General features: G+C 47.4%; 1 protein-coding gene across 4 annotated transcripts in view; it reads right to left on the bottom strand.

Annotated features, from left to right (window-relative positions):
* CCNL1 (cyclin L1) overlaps positions 1-27982 on the bottom strand; it is a 285464-nt gene that overhangs the window by 46541 nt on the left and 210941 nt on the right. For 2 of the 4 annotated variants that reach the window (XM_085634757.1, XM_085634758.1), the window contains exons 7-8: positions 15640-15744; positions 15394-15535 (exon numbers count right to left, since the gene is read on the bottom strand). In XM_085634757.1, the coding sequence (XP_085490883.1) occupies positions 15394-15535; positions 15640-15744 (247 nt within the window). The remainder of the gene's footprint in view (positions 1-15393; positions 15536-15639; positions 15745-27982) is intronic. The other 2 variants (XM_085634759.1, XM_085634760.1) reach the window with 1 other exon arrangement.

Here is a 27982-nt window from a genome sequence, read left to right as displayed (position 1 = left end):
AAGTTCACTAACTCGTCGTAGGGAAGTAATGGCAACGAGGAAAGCTACTTTCCAGGTTAGAAATTGAATCTCACAGGAGTGTAGAGGTTCAAAAGGTGGTCCCATCAGTCTGGTGAGGACCACATTTAGGTTCCAGACCGGTGACGGGGGGTTTCTAGGGGGAATGACACGTTTGAGCTTTGATGGCAGGCACTTTGAAGAGTGAGAGGTGCTGCCTGTTCTGAAGGTAAGCCGCCAATGCGGTTAAATGTATACGGATGGAATTGTATGTCAGATTGCATCTGTAGAAGTGTAATAAAGAACAGATAATGTTCTGGGTTGACGCATCCAGTGGATTTATGTCATTATGTTTACAGTACATGACAAATCTCTTCCACTTGGCCGCATAGCATGCTCTGGTAGTGGGTCTCCTAGCCTCCTTGATGATATTCATACAGTCTGGAGGCAAGTTTAGGTAGCCAAATTCTAGTATCTCAGGAGCCAGATCGCCAGGATTAGCTGTTGCGGATCTGGGTGCTGAATCTCGCCACGGCTCTGCGTTAAAAGAGTGGGTGTGAGCCGTAGCCTTTGATGCGGTACCACGGAGAGTTCCAGAAAAGTGGTGTACCATGGCTGGCGTGCCCACGTTGGAGCAACCAGGATGAGCGTCATCGAGTGTTGCTTGAGCTTGTGTGCCACCAGCGGGATTAATGGTGCTGGGGGAAAAGCGTACGCAAATTTGCCAGACCAGTTCATCCATATCGCATTGCCTTGCGACTGTGGATGTGGGAACCTGGCGGCAAAGTTTTGGCATTTTGCGTTTTCCCTTGTGGCGAATAGGTCTATCTCTGGATGACCCCACTGTTGGAAGTACGGTTGGAGTACTGATGGATGCATCTCCCACTCGTGCATTTGGTGGCTGTGCCTGCTGAGCAGATCTGCCATCTGGTTGTCTTTGCCCGGGAGGTGTTCCGCCATGAGGAAGATGTTCCTCTGAATGGCCCACTTCCACATGCTCTGAGCCAGATGAGACAACTGTGGCGAGTGCGTCCCTCCCTGCTTCTGTATGTAGTACATGGCAGTCATGTCCGTTCGGATCAACACGACCTTGTTGCACAAGTGTATCTTGAATGCTTTCATTGCAAGGAAGATCGCCATTAGTTCCAAAAGGTTGATGTGCATCCTCTTTTGCTGTGTCGGCCATAGTCCCTGCACTGTGTAATTGAGTACGTGAGCTCCCCATCCCTGGAGAGGCGCGTCCGCTGTCAGTATGATTTGTGGAACAGGCTCCTGGAACGGTCGGCCCTTGCAAAGGTTTTGTGGATTCCACCAATGCAGAGAGTTGTATGCCCGACCGCTCACGAACACTAGGTCTTTTAACTGTCCGTGGGCCTGATTCCACTGACGTGCCAAGCACTCCTGAAGCGGGCGCATATGTAATACTGCGTGTGGGACTATGAAGATGCAGGAGGCCATCATGCCTATCAACTGCATAAACACTCTCGCTGGGAGTGAGTGTTGAGGTCTGAATTTCTTTATGAGCAACTGAATGCTGTTGGTCCTCACCGAATTTGGCTGTGCCGTGGCTGCCAGAGTGTCTATGGTTGCGCCTAGGTACTGCTGTACATGGTTGGGTTGAAGGTGGGACTTTGGATAATTCAGTGAGAAGCCCAGGCTGTGAAGAAGGTGAATGGTGTGGGACATGTGGCTGGCACAGTGCTGGGCCGACTTTCCCTGGGTAAGCCAGTCGTCCAGATAAGGATAGACATGTATGTGCTGTCTCCTTAAGTGTGCCGCCACTGTAGCCAGGCACTTGGTGAACACTCTGGGTGCCGTCGTTACCCCGAAAGGGAGGACTTTGAACTGGTAATGCTGATTGAGAACAGTGAACCTGAGATACTTTCTCTGTGGGGGGTGTATGGGTATATGGAAATACGCATCTTTGAGGTCTAATGTTGCAAGAAAGTCTCCCTGACTGAGCAACGGTAGCACTTGTTGCAGAGAGCAAGTGAAAATGCTCTGACAGAATTTAACGGTTTAGAGGTCTTAGATCTAGTATGGGTCTGAGAGATCCATCCTTTTTGGGGATTAGAAAATACAGTGAGTACACCCCTGATCCTCGTTCCCTTGCAGGCACGAGTTCTATGGCTCCTTTTTGGAGCATACTGAGAACCTCCTGTTGGAATAAGTGCAAGTGCTCTGCGGACATATGACGGTGTTTTGGTGGTATGTTGGGTGGAGTGTGTGAGAAAGTGGCTCTGTATATACTGTTCCCTAATAGGTACAGGGTGTACAGAGTCCACAGTCCCCCAGAGGCTGATAGAGGTCAAAGTTAGGTATGACCTTACTCTCAAAAGTGGTAGCTTGGTCGAGCAGTAAGGCAGTACCAGAGGACAGTGTAAAGCATTTATTGTACACACTCAGTCAGCAAATGGTTTCACACACTCAATAACTGAACTCTAGGCCAATGATTTGTATATATAAAATATATGCTTGTTTTATTTTTAGAACCACAAGGGGGTAAAAATATACTTTCTCAGAATGAGAGGTTGAATATAAATACTTTTGTTTCAAGCAATAAATTTGTGTAAACAGTCACAGTTGGTTGCAATAAACAATCCTATTTCCTAAACATAACAATGCATTGAGCTCAATGGTAAATTCAGGTTATTTGTAATAAATTACTTTTCAGATTACTTTTGGAATTCCAGGTCTGGGTCCTAGAACCAGCCTGGGGTCAGTATTCAGAATCAAGTGATGAAAGTCGACTTAATAACTGTAATGATTTTTAAATAATATTTAGCTATTTCAAAAGTTAGCACTTAGAAAATATTTCACAGAAAACATTCAATGGATCTCTATGGCAAGAAATTCAAATTGCAGGTAGAGTACTTTATCGTTACTTTAGTAATCCAGGACTGGGTGCCTAGACCCAGGACTGGGGTCCTTATCAAAAGCAGGTAAGTAATTTCGTTTGCAGAAATGGTACGATTTTAAAAGAATATTTCAAATTTGCAAAAGTAGACACTTAGAAGAAATTTCACAGAAAAGCAGACAATGGTTTCCTATGGGAGAAAAATGAGTTAGAAGTAAGTATAGTTGTGAACACTTTTCAGAGTCAGGGCTCGGCACCAAGATCCAGCACTGGGAGCTCACCTAGGAGCAGGTGAGTAAATTCGTTTGTCACTTGGCTGATTTTTGGTGAATTTTTGCAGTTTTGAAAAGTTCACACTTAGAAGATTTTTGAAGAAAAAGCCAGTCAATGTTACCCTATGAGGAAAATGAAGTTAGCGGTTTAAGGGTAAGTACTCGACTGGTAGTGTTGAAATTCCGGGCATGGACTCAGGGGTCCCCCAGTGTCAGGTAGGTACAGTTGGTTCACCCTCAGCGGTTTCAGGACGGCCGGGTGCAGAGAGAGTTGGGCCCAATGTTATCCTATGAGGGATAGGGGGGCCTTGGTTGGTGGCTGCTGTCTGGCAAGCCACGCGGCTGTGGGAGCTGGGCTCCTGGTCACTTACTCAGGGCAAGTGGGGAAGTAGGTTAGTGTAGAGAGGGCACTGCCAGGGCCACTCGGGCGGCTGGGTGCAGGGTGCTTTTGAGCCTTAGGGCGCTCAATGGAAATCAATGGGAATGTTCCGGTTTGGAAAGAGGCTGCAGGCTCGGGGACGAGGATGTTTCAGGTGCCACCACCACTTCGAGAGGTAAGTTGGGTAGTTGTAGGTTAGGTGGGTACCCCGGGATTGGGCACAGGGGGTCGCAGGGCGCCGGGTGCAGGGGTGCCTTTTGACGTCGGGAATCCTACCCTCTGGTTGATCGCGGCTGGGGTGGCACTTGGTTCTGAGGCTGCAGGCTTCTTCCGGGATGTCGAGGGGGGTCCTTGGGTGCCGGACTCTGGGTCACAGTCGCCGTGGGGTCGTCCTCTGGGTCTTTGTCCACTCCGGCACTGGCCAGGCTTGGCTGGTGCAGAGTGTGTTGGGTCCGCGGTCCCGGGCTGGTGCCAGGGATAGCAAGTAGGTTTCTTGAGTAGAGCCTCTACTCGTGGGAGTCCCAGGGGCTTAGAGCTAAAAGGTAGCCAGGTCCTCCGGGGTTGGTGAGGTTGCTGGCCACGTGGGATGCCGCGCTGGTGCAGGTTCGAGAGTCGACAGGCCGGTAGGGCTGGGGCCAAAGCAGTTGGTGTCTTCTTCTCTTTTTAGCAGCTGCAGGGCAGGTCTTTGTTCTTCTTGCTCTTCTTGTCGTTTTTCTATCTGGAATCTGAGGAAGGAAGGTTCAGGGGGCCCCTAAATACTAGATTTAGGGGCGTTACAGGTAGGTGAAGGCCATGGGTCCTTGTCCTGGGGTGGGTACACCCCCTATCCTGCCTCTCTCCTGTGGGAGGGGGGCAGTAGCCTAATCCTGATAGGGTAGGGCCTCCCATCTTCAAGATGGCGAGAGCCCGGAGATGTGCTTCACCTCGCCTCCCCCACCTGAGGGGTGGGGTGGGCAGGCTGGCACATCCCCTGTCCTTGTATGGGGTTTCCGGCCAAGCTTCCCGCCAGAGTGGGGGGTTGCAGTGGCCTGGGGAAACTCCAACTGGCGGCATGCCTTTGAAGCTTCCCTTTGCTCATCCTGGGGGAGGAGATTTCTCACCTCACCCAGGATGTGCATTGTTGCAGGCCCGGGAGAGCAGGGGCTCTCCCACCCAGGGGTCCAGCAACGTGTCTGCTGTGTGGCAGCCTGGGCAGCCTCAGAGCAGACGTGGATTGCAAGTTAGCTGTAAGGGGGCATCTTCTAAGATGCCCTCTGGGGTGCTTAGTACATTAAATCCTACACTGGCATCAGTGTGGGTTCAATGTGCTGAGAAGTTTGATACCAAACTTCCCAGGCTTCAGTGTTGCCAATATGGTGCTGTGGAGCTCGTGTTTGACAAGCTCTCAGCACCATGTATTCTTAAATGACAGCACTGCACTTACAGTGCCCAGGAATGGACCTGGGTACTGTAGGGGCACAGGGCTCCTGCTCCTGTGCCCACACCATAGGCGTAATGCACCCAGCTAGAGGGGTGGCTGACATATGCCTTGGCAGTGTAGGTGATGGGCATGGTACACAGTGATGTGTGCCATGTCGACTCTCTGTTTTGTCCTGCACCCAGACACTCAGCCTGCAAGGGCAGTGTGTGTGTGTAAGGGTACAGGGCCTCTGAGGGTGGCACAATGAGTGCTGCAGCCCTTAGGGGCCTTCCCTGGTCACAAGGCCCTGGGTACCTAGGGTACCATTTACTAGGGGCTGACATGTGGCTAGGGTTTGCCAATTTGGGGTTTGTGTGGTTTAAGGAAGGAACATGGGCCCTGGGCACCTGATTGGCAGGAACCCAGGGTACACTCAATCAAAGTACATTCAGCAATTTAGCAAAAAGTGGGGGCATACCATGCAAGAAAGATGGCACTTTCTCACAGAGTGGACGTGAACTCCAGACAATAACCGTACTGGACAAATTCTCTCACCCACCTGTCTGTAGTAATGGATTCCCAGACTGGCAGGAACCTCTGTAGTCTCCCCCCCGACAGGTGTTACGTCGTCGGGGGGCAGTGACAAGGCGTCACTGTTTGTTGGTGGCGGAGGACCTGGAGCTGTTGTTTCCTCGGCCTCTGCCTTTGATGTTGTTTCCACGGTATCCACCTCTACTATTTTTGTTATAGGTGGGCTGTGTACCTCCTTTGGTGTACTGCGACTGTTGGGAGTTCTGGGTTTTAGATGGTCCTCTGTTGCTAGAGCGACGAAAGGACCCACTCCGAAACTGCTGGGATTGCAGAGCCCCCATAGACTTTGCAGTCTCTGTATCTTTGAGTTTCTCAAGTGTGGTGTCAACCTCGGGGCCAAAGAGAGAGTTATGGTTGACCGGTTGATTGAGTATAGTTGTTTGTATCTCTGGTTTGAATCCCGAGATTCTCAACCAAGCATGCCTTCTTAACATGACGCTGGTGTTGATAGCCCTAGCTGTGGTGTCAGCCGCGTCAAGAGCGCATTTAATGCAAGCGTTACTAATGAGCTTCCCTTCCTTAATAAGTGTCTCCGCTCCTTCTTTATACTGATCTGGGAGGTGCTGCAGCAGTGTCTCTAGGGTATCAATGCGCCCTGTCGTATCTAGCAAGAAGTGCCTGAGTGTTGGCAATTCTCCAGATGTTAGCTGCCTGTGCAGCAACCCTCTTTCCTGATGTTTCCAAGACCTTAGACTCCTTGTCGGGGGGAGGAGCATCACCCGTTGTCTGTGAGTTGGCTCTCTTCCGAGCATTGGAAACCACCAATGAGTCTAAAGGCAACTGTCCTTTTATGTAGGCAGGGTCCACTGGAGCTGGCCTATATTTTTTTTCAATTCTAGGGTTAAGGACTCTCGCCCTAGTGGTCTCCTTAAAAATGTCATTAGCCTGCTTTAGGACCCCCTTTAGCATGGGCAGAGTTTTCACAGATCTTTCTGAAGTAGAGAAGGTATCCATTAGAAAGTCGTCCTCAATAGGATCAGTGTGGAGCTGTACGTCATGATTGTTGGCAGCTCTTTCAATTAAGGCATTGAAAGCAGCAGTGTCCTCTGTAGGAGATGTTTTTGCCACATATGCCTGTGTGTCCGGAGCAGTAGGTGTGTCCCCTGCATCCGTATTGTCCACCCAAGGTTGGTTTTGGTCCTCAGGGACAGTATCCACAGGATAAGTGCCCTCAGCATCACCATCGTCTCCAGCATCCGAATCAGAGTGTGTGGGCGAGAATGACTGAGTTTCTGGGGTGCCAAATGGAATATGTTCCACCAGAACTGGTGATGTGGTTCTCTTCTTTTTTAATGGAATCTTGTATGGCTCCATTGATGTCTCTGTTACGATTTTCCGTTTGTATATGGAAAGTCTACCAGTGGTGGCGTCGATAAACTGCCTTGGAACCTCATCGTCGTGAGGCACTGCAACAGGTCTCTGTCCCATCTGTATTCCTGTTGGTGCATCGACCGTTTTCTTCGGGTCGAGAGCTTCTTGCGGGTCGAGACCCCTCTTTGCGAACATTTTCGGTCGCACCGCTGGTGGGAGGCCGAACTTTATATGAGTCGACGCGATGTGAACCGCGCTGACCGTTTTCGGCTGCGGGGCAGTCTTCGCACCGGTTGTGGAAGCCTGGTCGTGGATGCGTAATAACGACTCCGACACCTTCTGCTTTGCAAAGGGCGATGGCGTCGTGGATTGGACACGGTCCTTCGACGCCTTCTTCGTTGTGGCATCAAGCCCCGTACCAGATGTCGTCTTCTGGACAGTTGGCTCTCGATGGCCACCCTCCATATCCGTGTGGACGCTCTTTGGGCCGATACTTTGGGGTCAGCGACCTTGGCTTTGAGTTTCGGCGCCGCCTGTGGCTCGACGTCCCCATGACCTCTCTTTGCGTCGACAGCTGTCTTTTGTGTCTTCGGCTCCGAGGGCTTCGAGGCCTTGTCGCAGTGTTGAGACTCTTTTACTTTCGGTTTCGATTTCGGTGCCGTTGCCTTCAGTTTCGATTCTCGTTGATCGAGTGATGGCGCTTTGGATACCGATGGCTCTTTAGGATAGTTCGACGCCGCGCGTTTAATGCGGGGCGGAAGAACGAGAGGAATGATCTTGGGTAAGGCCTTGTGGCGATCCCGCGACCTGAGCCTTATCGAGTGCCTCCTTCGGCCCTGTGGTGACCTGAGGGCCTAGCTCGTTTTCTGAGCCATCCTCCTCGGCCCCAAGGGCCTCTTCGTCGTCTCCTACCTGTACGACGACGTCATCCTCCTCTTCATCTATATGTTCGTCTTCGGCATCATAGTCGGAGTCACGCTCCGACGCCGGATCCGACAGCTCTCCCTGGACTTCAAGGTCCACGACCTCCTCATCTTCGGTCCCGAAGATGTTGTCTGGGTGCGGCGCCGCCTTCTGCGCCTCGAGCCGAGCTGCTCGACGAATGCGAAGGGTCTTCTTCGATCGAAACCTGGAGCACGCCATGCAGGTGGCTTCATCGTGGTTTGGAGAGAGGCACTTGTTGCACACTGGGTGCACGTCGAAGCGAGCATACTTGGCGTTGCAAAGAGGGCAACGCTTGAAGGGGCTATTCGATGTTTTTGGTTCCATCGTCGATCTTGATAGGGCCTCGGACGTCGAAGGGCAAATGGCTAACTTCGATGAAACTACTCGGCGCCGAACGAAAACAATACCGACGTGAAAAGGCCTAAATACACTAAGAGCTAAGATTAGGACATCCGAACCCAATGGCGGAAAAAAACAATCTGATGATGGAGGGGATGCCCATGCGCACTGTAGTCCAGGGGAGGAACCACCTATCTCGTGATACTTCGAAGACTCTTCCAGGACAACAATGTGCAATCATCCGGACCCAACACTAGGCGGCGATCTATGCACAGATATGAATTCAGCAGCCCACATGCCTCGAACCTGTAAGAAACATAGGTTAGTTATAGATTCCTTGCCTTAAAATTACCCCCAGGCGTCAAACTGGATCCGGAAGGAAAAACTTTGTCAACAATACCTCTGCGCGTCGGAAGGTGGAGTCAGTCAGCTCCACGTCTGTCGTTGGCGTAGTGGTCGCGGGGATGGCGTAGTGGTCGCAGGGATGACGTTGCAGTAGCTAGACACCACCCTCGCACGCTGACGTCAGTTCTATACATGACTTTCTGCGCCAGAAGTACGAGTTACTTACCTTCGGTAACGATGTATCTGGTAGAGACGATTCTAGCCGCAGATTCCTTCACATAGAATTATCCCCAGGCGTGAGACTGGATCCGGAAACTTTTTTGCCACAGCATCCCTGCGCGCCGGGGTCAGGGTGACATCACGCAACTCTGCCCAGGCGTCGTCCGCATACGTGACGTCAGCGAGGTCACATAGGACGCGCCCCGGCGTGCCTACGTCAGTTTTCTTCGGAGAACTTTTCTGCACCACAACGCGGAACCACCAGATAAAAAACTGTAAGCATGGAAACAGTGTGCGAAGAGCAGAAAAATTGGAAAGAAACGGCGACTAACACCACCAGAGTAGTGCCAACACTGCAGAACCCAAGGGCAGGGAGAGAAAGAAGAAGCAGAAACCTGCGCAGTCACCCTGCCAGCACATAGGCAACCGCCCATCCCTGTGCCCCGGAGGCAAAGAACATGCGTAAAAGTCAAGGCACACGTAGTAAACACCCCCCCCTCCATCCTGAGCAAGGAATGGGACCAGTCCCAAGACAGACAGGGACAACAAACCTCCAAGTCACCCCAACCTAGAGAGCAACCACCCACAAGGGACAAGGGCAAGACAAGGTCAGATGACCCTTAATCAGAGGAAAGCAATGGAAGGGAGGGAGGACAGGGATGGAAAGCAACCCCCCCCCCCCCCCCCCCCCCCCAAACCTGGAGTAGCCAGAACAGCAGGGCACCAGAGCACCAGAACCCCATCCTCCAAAGGAGGAATGAACCGCCCCCAGACGAAGCCACCCGTCAAGAACAAGGAAGGCACTCACAGGAGACACAGCCCCCCACCGGGAGGGGAGTACCGAAGACAAACCCAAGGGTCCTCGCAGAATAGGGGAGGAAGGGCGGGCGTGAAGGAATCTGCGGCTAGAATAGTCTACCAGGTACATAGTTACCGAAGGTAAGTAACTCGTACATCTGATTGAGACTACTAGCCGCAGATTCCTTCACGTAGAATAGATACCCTAGCCATACCCCCGGGAATGAGGGTCTGCAAAAGGACCCCACCAGCCAATGCAGAACCCCACTGACCAAGGGGATGTAGGAGGGAAAGAAGGCTGAAGAGGCTCGTACACTCACAGCAGAGGAACCAAGGGCAAGGACAGGGGCGCCGAAGCACCCCACTCCCCCACAAGGCAACATAGCATCTGCCCAATGCCAAGACAGGAAAAGCAGAAGAAGAAGCCTAGAGGGCCCAAGAAAACTAGGGAAAAGAAGGCAAACCCACTCTTTAGCAGGTGTAGTCTCATTCAGGGCCAAGATAAAATTATCTCTGGAACTAACCCCGTTTTCCCAAATCGATTTTATCCACACTCAGTGTGGGAGGGTATGCTCAGACGTGAGTCCCTTGCTCATTGCACCATCAGGATTCAGGCAAGCCGGGCCGACGAAGGCTGTGATGCCAGAAACCGGTCCCCGGAAGCTTGTTTCCTTCCCAGTATAAGAATTGGCTTGGTAGTTTGGTTTGCCCTGTTCCAATCATGCACTGGGACAGGTACAGACTAATTTGTATGTAGCCAGGTTCTGAGCTGGGATGGTGCAGTGAGCTAAAAAACGGTGTTGGATTAAAACCATGATCTCTTGACTTGTTAAGAGTATTCTGCATCATTCAGAAACTCTGTCCATCACCACCCCCTTTTTCCCAAATCCACTAACTCAAGAACTTCCAGTATTTTTTTAATTGGCCCCTTCAACATACGAGACAACACTGGTCCCTCTAGGCCCCTTCAGCGGCTTCTAAACCAGTAATTCTCAGAAAGTCACATTTCTGGCATGGATGGGAGCAGTTATTTGTACTGTGATAACAGATTCTCTCAAGATTCTTAAACCAGTATGCCAATATTCTGGTTTTAAGGCTTTAACTCCAAACGGGAGTATTCATAACTTTGAAGTATGGTCCGTAGGCAAACAGAACATGTATAATGGATGATTGCTACTGGATGACTACTTCAGATTAAAATTAGTATAAAAATTTGAATGTATTCAGCTTAACTACTCTTAAAATAGCACAAAGCATAGCGAAAGAAAGCAATCATTGCACGTCTTTCTCCAAACTGCGGAGGACCCTGTAAAATAAGTTTGACCCACAATTAGATGCTGCTCTCCAAAGTTGTTTCCCTAAACTACTTCCACAAGTCAGCTTTTCAGAAAGACACAGCAGACACTTATTCTGCTTCTGAACCCACCAGTTGAAAAGAATCTAAAATAGTGGCCGCATACTATAAATAAAGCATTGTGTGCTTATGATAGGGAGTGATCATAAGTCTGCCTTCAGTTGAAAAACAAAGCACGTTGTAAAAACCTATTTAGCTACAACTTTGCAGAATAGCACATCGCATCTGAATCTAGAAGAAGCTCACGCTGCAAAAGTAGTCTGTCCCGCTCTCTGTGTGACCCAAAATTCAGCCAATGACTTCTTTCCTAACTCATACATAGTACTGTCAGATTCTCACGAAAATGGTCAAAGGCAAATCTATGAAAAACACCAATGTTGAAGTAGTACGAGTTACTTACCTTCGGTAACGATGTATCTGGTAGAGACAATTCTAGCCGCAGATTCTTTCACGTAGAATTATCTATCCCCAGGCGTGAGACTGGATCTGGAAACTTTTTGCCACAGCATCCCTGCACGCCAGGGGGCGGGGCAACACCACACTACTCCGCCTAGGCCACGTACATGACGTCAGGGAGGTCACATAAGCCCCAAACCGGCGCACCTACGTCAGTTTTCCTCGGAGAACTTTTCTGCGCCACAACGCGGAGCCACCAAGCAAACTGGGGGCGCAGGGGAACAGTGTGCGAAAGAGTAGAAACAAAGAATGGAGACAAGCGACACCATAAGGAGCGGTGCAACACTGCAGCCTCCGAAGGCAGGGGCGGAAAAAAAACAGAGCAGAGCCCCGGGCAGCCACCCTGCCAGCATGAAACCGCCTCCCCCGGAGACAGGGCACATATGTAAAGGCAGGACACCTGTAGCAGGCTTACAACTCCCACCCGGAAATAGGGAAGGGGAGCCAGCCTCAGAACACACAGGACAACAACAACAACAAGCCTCCAAGACACCCCAGCACAGAGGGCAACCATCATCCAAGGAACAAGGGCAGGGCATGGCTAGGTGACCCCCAGACAGAGGACGGCAAAAGGGCAGGGACCCCCAGGAGCAAGAGATTGAAGGTAACCCACCCCCCCCCCCCCAAACCTGGAGCAGCCCGTGTAGCGGGGCACAGGCAGGAGCACCATAACCCCATCCTCCAGAGAACCAAGGGGAGGAAGGAACAGCAACAAGACGGAGCAACCCGCCAAGAGCAAGGGAATGCACTCACAAGAAACCCAGCCCTCCACCAGGAGGCGAGTGCCGAGACCAACCCACGGGTCCTCGCAGAACGGGGAGGAAGGGTGGGCCGTGAAAGAATCTGCTGCTAGAATAGTCTCTACCAGATACATCGTTACCGAAGGTAAGTAACTCGTACATCTGATAGAGACTACTAGCCGCAGATTCCTTCACGTAGAATAGATACCCTAGCAATACCCACAGAGAAGGAGGGTCAGTGAAAGGACCCCCCCCCAGCCATAACAGGACAGAGGGTCACACAGGGGACCAGACCTGCGGACCGGGCAATTACCCGGCCCCTCCCAGGCAAGAGAAGCCCCCCACAAGCAGAACACCATTGACCCCAGAGGGATGGGGAGAAGAAAAAGGGGGGGGGGGCCTTCACACTCACTATAGAGGAACCAAGGGCCAGGCCAGAGAGGCCGAAGTACCCCACACCCCTTCAAGGCAATAAGCTTCCCTCCAAAGCCAGGGGGAGAGCCCAGAGGGCCCAAGGAAACGAGGGAAAAGAAGGCTAAGCCACACAAGATGGAAGGCAACAGACCCGTGCTGCCGCTCCGTTGTTGCAGGTTCACCCGAAGGACTGTCCGATTGAGAACACTTTACGCCAAAAGAACTTCGTAAAGAAGATACCACGACTTAGCGTCTTTTTTGGAAATCTGCCTTGAAGTCGACCCTCTGCACAACTTAACAAAAGTAACACAAGAAAGGGGATTCCTTATTGGCCTTTGACTCGTCTAAAAATATTCGGACTTTAACACTATACCGAGACTGTGATCTTGTCAAATAACCGTGACCCATGAGGACGGGCAGTGAGACCTTTTTCCCAAAAAACAGGATGTTTCGAATCACTAAAAACCATGATGGGATGTCTCATCTTTGACGGGAATTATTTATTTCTTTAGAAAAACAAGTCTTCCTTGGGCTTTATCGTTATTGAATATACCTCTGGTCCTGATGAAGGTGGCACCTATGCCATCGAAACGCGTCGACCACTGACCATTGACATTAGCATCCTGCTTTTGCAGTTGTCTTATTAATTATAGGAGATTACTATGTACTTTATGCTTCCAATGTTCAGTATACGATAAAACTTTTCTTTCTTCTTTTGATTGTGATAGATGTATGAATGTGGAATGTGTTGGTATGTATGCAGATGAGATTGTATGAAGATATAATGAATTTTCTTTATTAGTGTGCCCTAGGATTTCTGTCGGATATGATGCATTATCACTGTAATTAATTTAGTCAGTGATTATCAAATATTGCCAAAAAAAAGGAAATGTATTGAGCTGTTCTAAGAAAAATAGAAAAGGTTAAATCATAAAAATTAAACTACTAAAAATTAAAAAAAAAATTTTTTTGTGTGTTGCATCACTGTTTTTAGGCCTGTTTTTCCCTTACTGCAATTAAATTGTATTGTTAAAAAAAAAAAAGAGGTCGCGAGGGAAGTTTTATTATAGGAAGGCAACAGACCAACCAGAGCTGCGCTAACAGACAAGCCACCAGAACAAGAAAAAAACAGCCCAGGGCCCCAGGAAGACGGAGTGGGCAACATCTGACAAGGGAGGGCACAGAATTATCCCGAGCAGGGAGAAGAGGAAAGTGCAAGACACATCCGAGGGGCCGCGCACCCGCCCTCTAGAAGCAAAGCAACATACAGAAACGCCATGGAGAACAGGCACCAAAGGGCCACCAGAACTCCAGAGAAGAGCGCAAACTGTAGAGCAGCTACCACTACCCTACATAGGGTACGTTAAGTCCCAAGACATGGGAACCCTCTTTGGAAGAACTTCCGCAACAGAGGAAAACAAAAGAGCCACAGGGAAAACACACAGCGAACGGCTTGACAATCAGCCCAACGAAAAGCAGAAGGCCTAATCTCTGGGCAAAGTCTGCGTAACAGTTCTAGCAAACAACACACAGCGCGAACAAGGGCCGTCCAGCAGCCGACATTGCCAAAGTCCCCACAAGGAGGACTCAATGGCCAGAAAACACTCCACCGCAAGAGCGACCGTCCCAAGAAGGACCAGAACCAGCTCAACTCCTTAATCACTGAGGAGGAGAAGGAGGAGTATAAGGGGGAGGAGGACGGAGCCCCGCCAGGAACCTTTGGATGGCGGAGTCAGCTGGGGCGTGGAACAGGCTACCATCAAACGGGAGATCAATGAGCCAGTCTCCGGGAAGCACGACACCAATATGCAGGCAGCCTCTGAGGAATAAGGGGTGTCTGAAGACGAATCCGCAACTCGACGCCTGTCAGGAGCCGTAGAGTCCGCCGCCTGAGGCAGAGCGGTAACGCCAGCCTGCGCCGAAGGAGATGCTGGATAGGGCTCCTCGAAGTCACACTGCGCCGGGGACCAGAGCGGGGCTGGAGTCGCAGTGGACAGAGGGCGGCGTCGGAATGGCGCAGACTACTTCCGCCGAGGCAGCCGCCTGCGTGGAGGTACGAGAAAGTACGAGCCAAAGGTCTTTGGCTACAGGAGGAAAAGTTCAAATCCGACTGTATTGCCACAACCTCCTGGCTAGTGCCCTAGTGGAACTATTTCTTTACCTCGTGAGAAAGTCTGCCATCGTTGCAAGATAGGCAACTTTAAATGGCAAGTCTGCAAGAAACTAGGTGCATCCCCTATACTACTGGATATGTGAAAATCTCAGCCTTTAGTGGGATTTTTTATTGGTGAACCACTGGTACGCACTGACTGACAAAATAAGGAGGAAAGCCAATGCCAGAGAAAGAGTGATGCCCGACGATGATTCAGTTGTGGAAACAAGTGATTTCCATTCGCTGACAACTGTTGCGGACCAGTCTTGTTAATAATGATGTTGCCTTGGCAGCTCTTGCCAACACAAATGTCTCCTCTGGCATGGGCAATGTTTGGGCTGGTATCACTTTTGAGTGGCGATAAATGGCCTTCAAGTCAATTAAGATGTGGCTGATGAAGCATTCATCAACAATGAAGATCTCATTGAAGATTTATCTAGAAATGTCTTGTTGCCTACTTTAGAGTAAATAACATTCTTGATGAGAAAAGATTTGAGGTCTAACATTCTTTTTCTGCAGTTCCAACAAGATACAGCCAATTTGGTGGCAGATGGGACTAGGGATTGAGTAAGACTCCCCAGAAAGGTGGCACGGGCTGTTGAGAACATCTCTATTTGTCTGCCATCAATTGTCTGCAAATATCTTCAACTTACAAAGAGCATAAAGAACTTTTTTTGGTCTTACTGAGGTTCTCTGCCAGGTTATTAAAAAAGGCAAATTAAAACAAAGATGTACTTGCAACAATATCATTGCATAATATCAACAATTTTCCACTTTCAATAAGAATACAATCATGCTGAAGCTAATGAAATAAATTAAACTTACATGGCTTGGATGCAGGTGAGAAGCCACCCATATTAGAAAGTGCTGGTGTTCCATCAGGATTTAATCCTTTTGCTTTGAGTTTGGCTTCCTGAAGGGCAACTTTTCTTCTTTCAATTTCTTTGTCCAACAATTCATAATTAGGCTGTAAAATGAATTAACAATTGAAGCAAGAATACTAACATACTAAATATTTGTATTAGTGCAATGGGGGTGTCATTAATATTTGTGCTATTACACAAAACTTACCTTTTTTCTCGTGTAAAGTTTCAGCGTCGTTAAGCAGACTTCTTGAATCTCCTCTTCTGTAGCTCCAAAGAGTACAAACCAGTGGGGACGGGTAGGCAGTGCAATCTAAGTGATAAAACAAAAGGAAACGTTACTTACTTGTAACAATAGTATTCCAGAGTCACCATTTTCTTTAGAGCCACAAGCACTGTAAAATAGCTAAAGAAACAGATGGGTGGTAGTAAAACATTTTAGCAAATCTCACATTTTTGGCTTCACAACTTTACATAGCCTGCTAGGTGAGTTTACAGCTCTAAATTATCACCAGTCCATTCAGCAGAGTCTACAGCACAACTTGTTAGTGCAGAAAGTTAGATACTAAATACTCCACAGAGAGGAGACTGAGCAGTCTGGTATGAGACTGGAAAAGTAAAGTTCTATTAGGGCATGAGAGGGAACCCTTTATTAAATTGTGGATGGAAGATTGAACAGAGCATGAACTGATTTGGGATCTCTTTAGAATAATTGCATGCCAGAGTGATTTTCTGGCAGAAATGGCTTGCACGCAATGATCTACAAGGCTACTGTGAAGTGGTTTAATGCTTTACTCAAAAACGGCAATATTTACTTCATGAAACCTCACCTAGAAATACTTCGCTTCAAAACCACTTAACCAAGCCTTCACTACAAATAATGTTTTCCTAAACTTTTGTCTAAAACCAAGAACTTTTCCACTATTATAACAAACATCAAAATATCTAAACTAGAAAAGATAACCCTATTAAAAACTGAATAGTCCATAAAGAAGTTTGATGGGTAAGGTTACAGATTCCCTTTAGGCCATCTCTGGGTTTATGCTTAGTGTACTCTTGCTGCTCGATTTGAGCGGCACACACGGTTTACATCAGATCAGAGTCCCACTAAGGCTTACCCCAATGCAGGGTGTAGGAAAGTGCCCTTTTCTGTCGTGGTAATTCTCACTTTATACAACTGGTACTGATGTTTTCTGACTGATATGCACTGGGTTTGTGCTAACCAGGCCCAAGTGCCAGTGTTCCTAACCTAAAAATAAGGTAAAATTATCTATTTGTAACGCAACTGGCACACACCTTGGCACCCCTGTAATTCCTAGTAAGTCCATAGGGCATGGGTACCAAAAGGGTCCCCAAGGGCTGCAGCATGTATAATGCCACCCTAAGGGATCCTCATACAAATTGCAGGCAGGCTGCCATTGCAGACCTTGTGACATAATGCAAACCATGTTTGAAAACACGCCATTGAAAACCCACTGTGTGCCATGCCGAAGTCACTGCATGTAATTTATGTTAAGTTACCCCTACAGAAGGCCTTGTAGCCCTAAGGCAGGGTGCACTGCCCCTGTGCTGTCTGGCTCAATTACTATTATTGATAAGTGAACAGGGAAGCCATCTTAAGTATATGTACTGGGAACTGTTTAATAAGAGTTCCCCAGCTACATGATGGCTTTACTGAAATCTATGGAGGTGGTATCAATCATCCTGTTTTAATAAATCTGTATAGTTGCCAGTACTACTAGATTTATTATGGCATGCACCAAGAGTACAACTTAGGGCTTCCCCCTGAAAAATCAGAATCCTGTGTGCTGACTGGTCTTCCCAAGCCTGCCACCACAGACAGGTGTCTGACCCCCGACTGGAGGTGAGAGCCCACATTCTGAAGCCAAAACCAATGCCTGCTCCAGAGGCAGGTGTTAACACCTCCTCCATCAGGATGACTAGTGATTTAGCATATCAAGGCCAAGGCCTTTAAAGGCCCTACCGCTTTCATATGTGACCTTTGTTTCCCCAAACATGGGAGATGCCACCCCCTTGCGCTGAAGCCCATTTGGCACCAGGACAGGCGGAAGATTAGATATGCAAGTAGGCGAGTTGCACCCCCAGGCTAGTAACACCCTTAAGGTGGGCTGCCTGATCTGCTTCACCAAAGAAGGATTACACCATCTTTATTTAGGTGGAAATAGGAACTCTGGAACAGGGTTATGACCACTTCCCACTTGAAGTTGTAATATAGGGGGTGTAGTGACCCGAAGGTTAAGTAGCCCATTGGCTACTACTCTTCACGCCTCTAAATGCCCCTATATTCAGTATTCAAGTGGCCCTCAGACGCACCTGACAACAGAAGGACAGAAAAAAAAAAAAAGCTTAAGAAGCGAGAATTGTTGACTGTAGAGCCAAACCCTGCAAGCTCCTGCCCAGATAATCGCGACAACCCACCTCTTCCTGCAGTTGTGCATCGCTCCAAAAACCTCGTAATGGCCACTAGCACTTCGCCAATTAGTCAGCATCTTTCTTAAAGTGCAGGAGCCACTTTTCTGCACACCGCAAAGTCCGGTTCACGGTTCTGCCAACCACCGGGTTCACCAACGCACCAGCTGCCCATGAGGAGGTCACCGTGCACCAGAGGATCCGATCTGTCTCCCCAGCAAGTCTGGAGATGCCAGGACCCCCAGGAGCCACGCTGCACTCACATCCGAGTACGGGACCAAGCAAGCTTGGCACAGGTAAGTATATTAGATAATTTTCAAGGCAGGTTGAACAATACAAGCTAGCTGAATGAAACTTTCTGTTACAGGTTTGTAAACGCTTTCAATACAGTGGAAATTACTGTTCGATTACTTTGAATTACTTTACAGATTACTTTTTGGATTACTTTTTCTACTCAGTGTGATGCACCTAGATATCATACTGGGACATTTCCTAGAGAAAGGTAAGTAAGCAATGTTTAGTTAAAATCAGTATTTCAAAGTTCAATACAAAACCAACTCCACACAGTCCATGTATTTCTATGGTGAGAAGGAAAACGCTACTTACCAGTATGCATCTGTTCCTGGCATGTAGAGCTGTAGAGTTGTATACTTTAGCATAGATCGCAAACGGGTGTTGGGCTCGGATGTTTGCAGTCTGTTTTTGTCAAAGAAGTCTTTGTAGTCACGAGATAGGCGGCGACTCCTTCTGGTGATAGTGCGCATGGGCATCGACCCCATCTTTAGATTGTTGTTCGCCATAAACGGTGATGGAGTTAGTAAGAGAATAGGAAAGATGTCCATGTAATGTATCTAAGTAAGATAATACTGCAACAGATAAAGGTGTTCGGTGAGGTGGGTGGGTGTATACAAATCTACACCTCTACATGCCAAGAACAGATGCATACTGGCAAGTAGCATTTTCCGTTCGAGGCATATGAGCTGTAGATTGTATACTTTAGCATAGACTATACAGCAGGTTTTTCTCCCTAGCAGAGACACCTGTATCTGTTGCAGCGTTTTGAAAATGTGTTCTTTGTACAGCCTGGCCTACAGTAGCTTGTTGTTTAGCTTGCACATCTACACAATTGTGTTTAGTGAAAGTATGTGGTGCAGACCAAGTTGCTGCTTTGCAGATGTCATCTAGGGGAATGTTCCCTAAGAAAGCCAAAGAAGCCCCTAGTTTGCATGTGGAATGAGCTTATAGGGGAATAGTTAATGTACGTTTAGTTTTAAGATTGCATATCTGGTTGCATTCAACAATCCACCTTGCAATTCCTGTTTTTGAAATGGGATTGCCTCTGTGAGGTGGGGAGAAAGCCACAAAGAGTTGTTTTGCGTTTCTAAATGACTTAGTTCTTTCGATGTGTTAGAGTATCGCTCTTAACGTCCAAGGTGTGGAGAGCGCGTTCTGTCACTGAGTCTGGTTGATGGAAACATACTGGAAGTTCAACCGACTAGTTAAGGTGGAAGGCAGATACTACCTTGGGTAGAAATTTTGGGTTGGGCCTAAGAACCACTTTACTATGGTGCATTTGTAAAAATGGTTCTTGTATAGTTAATGCCTGGAGTTCACTAACTCTCCTAAGGGATGTGATCCCTACTAGGAAGGCCACTTCCAAGCAAGAAACTGTATCTCGCATTTGTGCAGAGGTTCAAATGGAGGACCCATGAGTCTGGTAAGGACTATATTGAGATTCCATACAGGAGCAGTTGAACCCTAGGTGGAATTATTTTTTTAAGTCCTTCCATAAAAGCTTTGATAGCGGGTACTATAAAGAGAGACAAATGTCTGTTCTGGAGATAAGCAGCGATTGCAGCTAGATGTAGCCGTATAGATGTGTATGCTAGGTTACATTGTTGTAGATGCAAAAGATAACTGATAATGTTCTGGATCGAAGCATCTAATGGATCGAATTTGTTGTTTGTACAGTAGATGACAAATAGTTTGCATTTTGCTGCTTAGCATGCTCTAGTGGTAGGATGTCTAGCTATTTTAATGTTCATGCAGTCTGGCAGGAGATTGAGGTAGCCAAATTCTAGGACTTCAGGAGCCAGATCGCAAGATTTATTGGATTGGGATCTGGATGCCTTATCTCTCCATGGTTCTGAGTGAAGAACTTGGGAGAGAGGTGTAGCTTTTGATGAGGAACTACTGAGAGTGCCAACACTGTTGTGAACCATGGTTGGCGTGCCCATGTTGGAGCAATGAGGATCATTGTGAGGGAGTGTTGCTTGAGCTCGCGGAATGAGCGGGAGAGGCGGAAAAGCGTATGCAAATTTGCCTGACCAGTTCATCCATAGTGCATTGCCTTTGGACAATGGGTGTGGATACCTGGAGGCGAAGCTTGGGCATTTTGCGTTTGTGTGTGGCAAACAGGTCTATCTCTGGGAAGCACCACATGTGAAAGAATGGAAGAAGAACTTGAGGATGAAGTTACCATTTGTGGATCTGCTGTGTTTGACGAATGAGCATATCCGCCATCGGATTGTGTACTCCAGGGAGATGTTGCACGAGGAGGTATATGTTTTGAGGAATAGCCCACCTCCATATGCTTTGCGCTAAATGTGAAAGCTGGAAAGAATGTGTCCCCCTGCTCCCCCCCCCCCCGTTTTTGTATGTAGTACATTGCGGTCATGTTGTCTGTACGTACCAAGACAGCTTTGCCTACTAGCAAGACTTGAAAAGACTTTAGTGCTAGAAAGATTGCTAGTAACTCCAGGTGATATATGTGGAGTTGTTTTTGTTGATGGGTCCATATGCCCTGAGCGGTTTGATTTTGTAGATTAGCTCAATGCATCTGTTAGCACTATCTGTGGAACTGGGTCGAGGAACGGCCGCCCTTTGGACAGGTTTTTTGTGTTCCACCACTGCAGAGAGCGATGTGTGCGCCTGTCTACCAACACCAGATCAGTCAATTGACCTTGAGCCTGGTTCCACTGAAGTGCTAAACATTCCTGTAATGGCCGCATCTGGAGTCTTGAATAAGGGACGATGAGGATGCAAGATGCCATCATTCCGATTAGCTGCATAAAGACTCAAGCTGGAATTGAGTGTTGAGGCTGAAATTGGGATATTAGAGCCTGCATGGTGGAGATCCTGACTGGATTGGGGTATGCTAGGGCCTTTGAAGTGTAGAGTGGCTCCTAGATACTGTTGTATTTTGGATGGTTTAATTTGAGACTTGGTGACATTTACTGTGAACCTCAAGTCGTGAAGTAATTGAATAGTTGTGTGTACATTGTACACAAGAGCTGTGAGACTTGGCTTTTATGAGCCAGTCGTCCAAATAAGAGAACACATGAATGTGTTGCCTTCGTAAGTGAGCTGCCACCACGGCATGGCATTTGGTGAAGACTCTGGGTGCTGTGGTCACTCCGAATGGGAGGACTTCGAATTGATAGTGTTAACCGTCCACTATGAATCGGAGGTATTTTTTGTGAGAGGGACGAATAGGAATATGAAAGTAGGTGTCCTTTAGATACAAATTGGAGATGAAGTCGCCTTGTTGAAGTAGTGGGGGCACCTGTTGGAGAGTGACCATGTGGAAGTGGTCTGATTGAATGTAAACTTTTAGGGGTCTGAGGTCCAGTATTGGTCTGAGAGCGCCGTCCTTTTTTGGGATTAGAAAATAGAGAGAGTAAACCCCTGTGCCCTGATGATGCAAGGACACTGGTTCTATTGCGTTTGTGTAAGAGAGAGAACCTCTTGTTTTCAAAGGGTCAAATGTTCCGTGGATATTGAGCTGTGTTTGGGAGGGATGTGTGGAGGATTGGAGGGATGTGTGGAGGATTGGAGGGATGTGTGGAGGATTGGAGGGGCGTTCCAGGCAGGAACCATACTGGATAATTTGTCTTACCCATTTGTCTGTGGTGATAGAATTCCAGACAGGTAGGAACTATGATAAGCATCCCCAACAGGTGTGGAATGATCGGGGTGAAGTGGAGGGAAGTCATTACTTGGTGGTAGGGGAGGTGCGGGTGTTACCGCGTCCTCTTCCCTCATTGTTGTTACCCCTGTATCCTCCTCTATCTAAAATATCCTTTGGAAAAGGGACTTTGATTGGGGCTCTTGTAAGAAGAAGGCTGCTCTGATGCATTGGTTTTGGAGCCACCCCTATAAAAGAAGCGACGAAAAGAACATCTTTGGGAAGGCAATTGCAAGGTCCCCATAGATTTTGCAGTCATCTTTTCTAACGATGCGTCGACTGTAGGTCCAAAGAGATGTTCCTGGTCAAAAGGCTGGTTGAGAATACTGGTTTGCACCTCTTGTTTGAAACCAGCTATCCGGAACCAAGCGTGTCTGCGTAATAGAACGCTGGTATTAACGGCATGAGATGCGGTATCAGCTGCATGAAGAGCACACTTAATGGATGTATTTGTAATTAATTTCCTTCTTGTATCATGTCATTTGCCTTGTCCTTCTATTGGGGTCAAGGAGATGCTGGATAATCTTCTGAAGCTCATCATAGTGAGCCCTGTCATATCTTGCCATCAAAGTTTGGGTGTTGGCAATTCTACAAAAATTTGCAACCTGTGACCCAATACGTTTTCCAGATGCGTCTAAATGTTTTAATTCCTTGTCAGGAGGTGGTGCGTCTCCAGTGGTCTACGAATTGGCCCTTTTACTTGTATTAGACACCATCAGGGAGTCTAGAGGTTAAGAACCCTGGCTCTGACGGGGTCTTTATATACCTCTGGTGCGCGTTTAAGCAATCCCTTCAACATTGGTAGGGTATGTGTGGACTTTTGTGGCTGAGCAAAGGTTTCTAATAGGAAATCTTCCTCTAAGGGATCTGAGTGCAACTGTACACCATGATATTGTGCAGCCCTTGTGATCAGTTGCGCAAACCCCACATTGTCATCTGGAGGGGATGGGCGAGATGGGTATAGGTCTGGGTCATTGTGTAAATCTAGATCAGTGTTGTAATCCTGCCAGGGATCTGGATCTTGTGGGATGGTATGTGCGGCATCATCATCTCCTTGTGGGTTTGTGTTCTCCCTGTCCCCACCCCCATAATCAATATCTTCGTCTAGTGGTGGAGGTGAAATTGAGTGTTGTGGGGAATGCACTGGAGAATTTAGATTGGGATCAGAAGAAGGTGGAAGAGGTGGAGAGGTATTAGTGCCTGTATTTCTTTTCTTGTGAGGAACTGGAGAATCCTATGAATAGTCAGATTTCCTTTTTAGTATGGAAGTGTAGAACCAGTGTCTGGGTCAATATGTATGGTTTTCGGTTTTGGGTCTGGAAGGTCCGGTGCAGAAAGATGTTTGGATCCAGTGTCCTTTTTCGGAGCAGAAGATTTATGGTCCGCAAGTTCCTTTGCCTTCAGAGGGGTTTTATCCTGTTTAGGCTTAGGAGTAGGAGTTTCCAGTTCGGGGACTTTTTCCGGCTCCGAAGACTTGTCTTTTGTCTGTTTCGGCGCCGAGGACTTCAGAGTCGATGGTGTTTTCGGCACCAGTGGTGGCACATGTGTATTTGGACGTCGGTGCCAAAGGAGTTTTATTGGTACCGGAGCAGGGTTGGCTCGAGCCCGAGCCGGGAGGCTTATCTTTTGGGTTCGGAGCCAACACGGAGGGCAGGGCGTCTGAAATTTTCTTTGGTGTGGAACTAGGCCTGAGGGCGAAGCTGTTTCCGGAGCCTCTTGTACAGGAGTGGGTAGGACAGGGGTTTCGGTACTCACGGCCCGTTGAGCTGGAGTGACTGCGTCGTCGACATCCGTCATCGGCATCAGAGACGGAGATCTGTTCTTCCTCGGCTTCTTATTCTGGGAGGGTATCAGGACCTGGTTCTAAGATGTCCGGAATCGAAGTGCTTCCCCAGGAAATTTCGTGGCGTCGAGCCAGACTATCACGGATGGTTTTCTTGCTCCGGAGAAAGGCAAAGATTACACACCTAGTGTAGGTCTGAGTGTGGGAATTTAGCACCACACTGGGGACATTTTTTAAAGGGTGTCCGTTCCATCGACGTCCAACGTGGGCATGAGTAGGCCCAACGGCCCGCGTCGACGACTAGGTCGAGTAGGTGGATTGTAGAGGATGCGAAACGCGATCGAGACAATACAGTCGAGAGGTGAGTGATTGCGCGTTGAAGGGGTTTCGATAACGACACCGACCGGTGCGCAGCAATTCACATCCGAACCAGATGGCAGTAAAAACAATCTAAAGATGAAGTCGATGCCCATGCACACCCAGAAGGAGTCACCACCTATCTTGTGACTACAAAGACTTCATCGACAAAAAAAAACTGCAAACATCCGAGCCCAACACCAGATGGCGATCTATGCTAAAGTATACAATCTACAGCTCATATGCCTCGAACATGATATCCGTTAACAGGTAAGTACTTTGTTGTGGGAGTTGGTATTCTGGGGTTAGAACCAGGATTACCCCAGGGTCAAGGATGCACTCTCAGGGCACTAGGGCTGCAAGGTGCAGAGTGCTGAGCCCCAATGTTATCCAAAAATGGCTAGGGGGCCACCGGCTGGTGGCTGCTCACAAGCAGGGCATAAGGTCGTGGGATCAAAGCTCCTGGTGTCAGGCTCAGGGCAAAGGGGGATCTGAGTTAGCACCCAAGATACAACCGCAGCAGCGGCTGGGTGCGGTTTTGGCATTGAGTGCCCTGTTTTAAATGGGGATTCTCCAGTTGCAACAAATGCTGCCGGCTTTCCAGCTTTCACATTTAGCGCAAAGCATATGGAGGTGGGCTATTCCTCAAAACATATACCTCCTTGTGCAACATCTCCCTGGAGTACACAATCCGATAGCGGATATGCTCAATCGTCAAACACAGCAGATCCACAAATGGTAACTTCATCCTCAAGTTCTTCTTCCATTCTTTCACATGTGGGGCTTCCCAGAAATAGACCTCATAATGACACTCTCCAGTGGAAGGGGGGCATATGCCTCACTCTGGTTTGCTGGGTCTCCCCCATCTGCAAGATGGCAGGGACTGAGAATTGTGCTTCATCTCGCCTTCCCCATCTAGGGGTGGGGTTGGCAAAGGTGAGCACACCTCCCTTCCTCACTTGGTTTTCCCGCCGATTCTCCTGTCCAAAGTGGTGGTCAGAACCGGAGGGGGTCAATTGCTGGCAGCAGCAAAGGCCTGGAGTAGCTTAAAAAGGGGGCAAGCCCTTGAAGCTTCCCCTTAGTGGACCCTGCCCATCCTAGGGGAGAAGGCTAGGCACCTCGTCCCAGGATGTGCATGGTTACAGACCCCTGAGAGCAGCAGGCTCTCGACCCAGGGCTCCAGAAACATGCCTGGTGGTGGCAGTTGGCAAGCAGCCACTCAGCCTGGACACTTGTGTTAGGTCGTTTTTCTGAGTGCATTTTTCATTAAATCCCACACTGGCGTCAGTATGGGCTAAATTTGCGGAGAAGCTAGATACCAAACTTCTCGGTTTTCAGTAAAGCCATTATGGGGCTGTGGAGTTCGTAATGTCAAACTCCCAGCACCATATACTCTTAATGACATTACTCCACTTACAATGTGTAATAACTGGCTTAGACACTGTAGGGGTACAGGGCTCACACAGCTGTACCCTAACCACTGGTATAGTGCACACATCTAGAGGGGTGGCTGACCTACGCCAAGGCAGTGGATTGTACGAATGGATGTGTGCCATGTTGACTTTTCACTTTGCTCTGCACCAAAACACGCAGCCTGCAATTGGGGGGTAGATATATATATATATATCTATACATACATACAAAGTATCACCGTCCCGTCTGTTCTCGGAGTCCCGGAAAAAACAGGTACAGACCACAGCGTGTTGAAGATTTCAGTGCAGTTTATTGCTCAAGTTGTCAGCAGTTTTGGCATAGTAGCAGCATTACGCGTTTCGACAGTAAACAACTGTCTTGATCACATGACATGCTTGCGGCCAATCAGAGCTTTTATATCGGTGACCAAACAGTGAAAACAGACATTAGTTGCCGCCAATTTTTGAAATCTCAATTTAACCATAGTACAAAATATTATTTAGCATATTATTGGAGATTTTACAAATACGTATTTGTATACGGACAAATGTGCAAGGATCGCAGTTTACAATAAAAGAATAAATATGTAAACATAGTGAAAGTGCAAGTGCTAAAAATTTAGTTTATAAAAGATTAAATTCAAACACCGATAGCAATGATTAAAATACATGTTGATAAAATATCCATATTAAAATCATATGAAAATTAATCAATGTAGAGAAGCTAAATGCCTATACTGTGCATGTATGTATTATATAGGAAACTCATACAATGGCAAAACTGGAAATGAAGTAAACAAATGAATGAGACTGAACGTTGCTCATATTCTATCAACCTCCTGTGAGGTTGTGATATATACTTCACATCCAACTGTATATCTCGTATAAAGTGCTAGTGCTAGAGAGATATATTTTTTTAAAATAGATAGTATAGTATGCCTATAGAGAGTTTACAAGTAATTAATACGCACAGATGAAAGCAGATGCTGAATAAGTATTAAGCCAAATATTTATGCCTGTATCGGCGATCATGTCATTAATAGATTGTTTAAAATCTTAAGTAAAACCGGAGCCCCAGTAAAACTTTTGATAAAAAACACATCTAAAAATTCGATAAAAGCCTGATAATATAGCACAATATAAAGGTTTAAAACATGGATGGCAGATATACATCAGGGTAGTAAGACAGTATTTAAGTCCCAGATAAAAGATACAGGAATAAGCTACAGGAAATGGTGCAATTCTTCACTGTTATTCAGACCATTAGGCATTTTGGAATCTAGAGTCAAGATGTAATATGACTCTAGTTGCCGCAGTTTTTTCTCCCTATTGCCCCCTCTGATGGATTTGGGTATCATATCTATGACGAAGTAGCTAAGGTCATTGAGATTATTGTTATGCACATGTTTGAAATGACGTGCTACCGGGTAACTGGGGTCTGAATTAACTATTGCTCACAAATGCTGTAGGATCCGATTGAAAACTTGAAGTTTAGTACTTCCTACATATCTGAGTTTACAAGTACATTGTAAGACATAAACTGCAAACTCAGTACGGCATGTGAGCATTTTTGAAATTGTGATAGGATTAGATGTCACCATTCCTGTAACTTCCTGAGTATTGATGCCGAATTTGCAGGCTCTACACGAGCTGCATTTAAAAAAGCCTTTTTGGTAGTAGTTAGCCAATTGCTAGTGGCTTTGGTAACTTCTGGACTTGATCTTACTAATGCGTCTCTCATGGAGGGTGCTCGCCTGAAAGTAATATTAGGCAATTCGGGCACTAATTGGGACATAGTGAGATCTGTTTTAACAATAGGCCAATTTTTGTAAATAATCCATTTGATTTGTTTATTTTGTTGGCTGTAGGGTGTAATAAGTCTAATGGCATTTTCAGATTGTCTTTTTAGTAGTGGAAACTGCTTCATTTTCTTCTACATTAGCACTGCATGTGTTTGCTTTGTTCATAGCTATGAGGAGTTCCTTTTTGTTATACCCTCGATGGATGAATCTATTGAATGCCTCACTTTGGCATATCTTGAGGTCCTCATCAGTATTACATATTCGTTTGATCCTCAAGAATTCTCCATAAGGGATGCTTTTAATCAGAGGATAGGGGTGAAAGCTCGTAGCATGTAATATGGCATTTCCCGCAGTGCTTTTTCTATGTAGTTTAGTATGAATAGAGTTGTCCCTGATGTAAATTTCTGTATCTAAAAACTGTGTGGACTTGTCGTTTATATCTGCCGTGAAATTCAGGTTTAGATCATTGACGTTTATAGTTTCAACAAATTTAAGAGCTGATTCTTTGTTACCCCTCCATATGACAAACACATCATCTATAAAACGCCACCATCTAATGACATGAGTGTCAAACAGCTCCTTGTGGGTGGCTCTGAGGACACGCTCCTCCCACCAGCCTACGTGGAGACAAGCGTAGCTGGGGGAAAAACATGCCCCCATCGCCACCCCGCGTAGCTGCTGGAACACTTCCTTGTTGAAAATAAAGAAGTTGTATGTTAAACATATGTTGATCATGTCAAGTAACATAACATTGCGTTGATAAAACATACTGGGGCGCTTAGATAAATAATATTGATTGG

The sequence above is a fragment of the Triturus cristatus genome, chromosome 11 (assembly GCF_964204655.1).
Source record: "Triturus cristatus chromosome 11, aTriCri1.1, whole genome shotgun sequence".
Classification (NCBI taxonomy): Eukaryota; Metazoa; Chordata; class Amphibia; order Caudata; family Salamandridae; genus Triturus; species Triturus cristatus.
The sequence above is the reverse complement of the archived record's forward strand: the minus strand, read 5'-3'. Positions and strand labels throughout refer to the sequence as shown.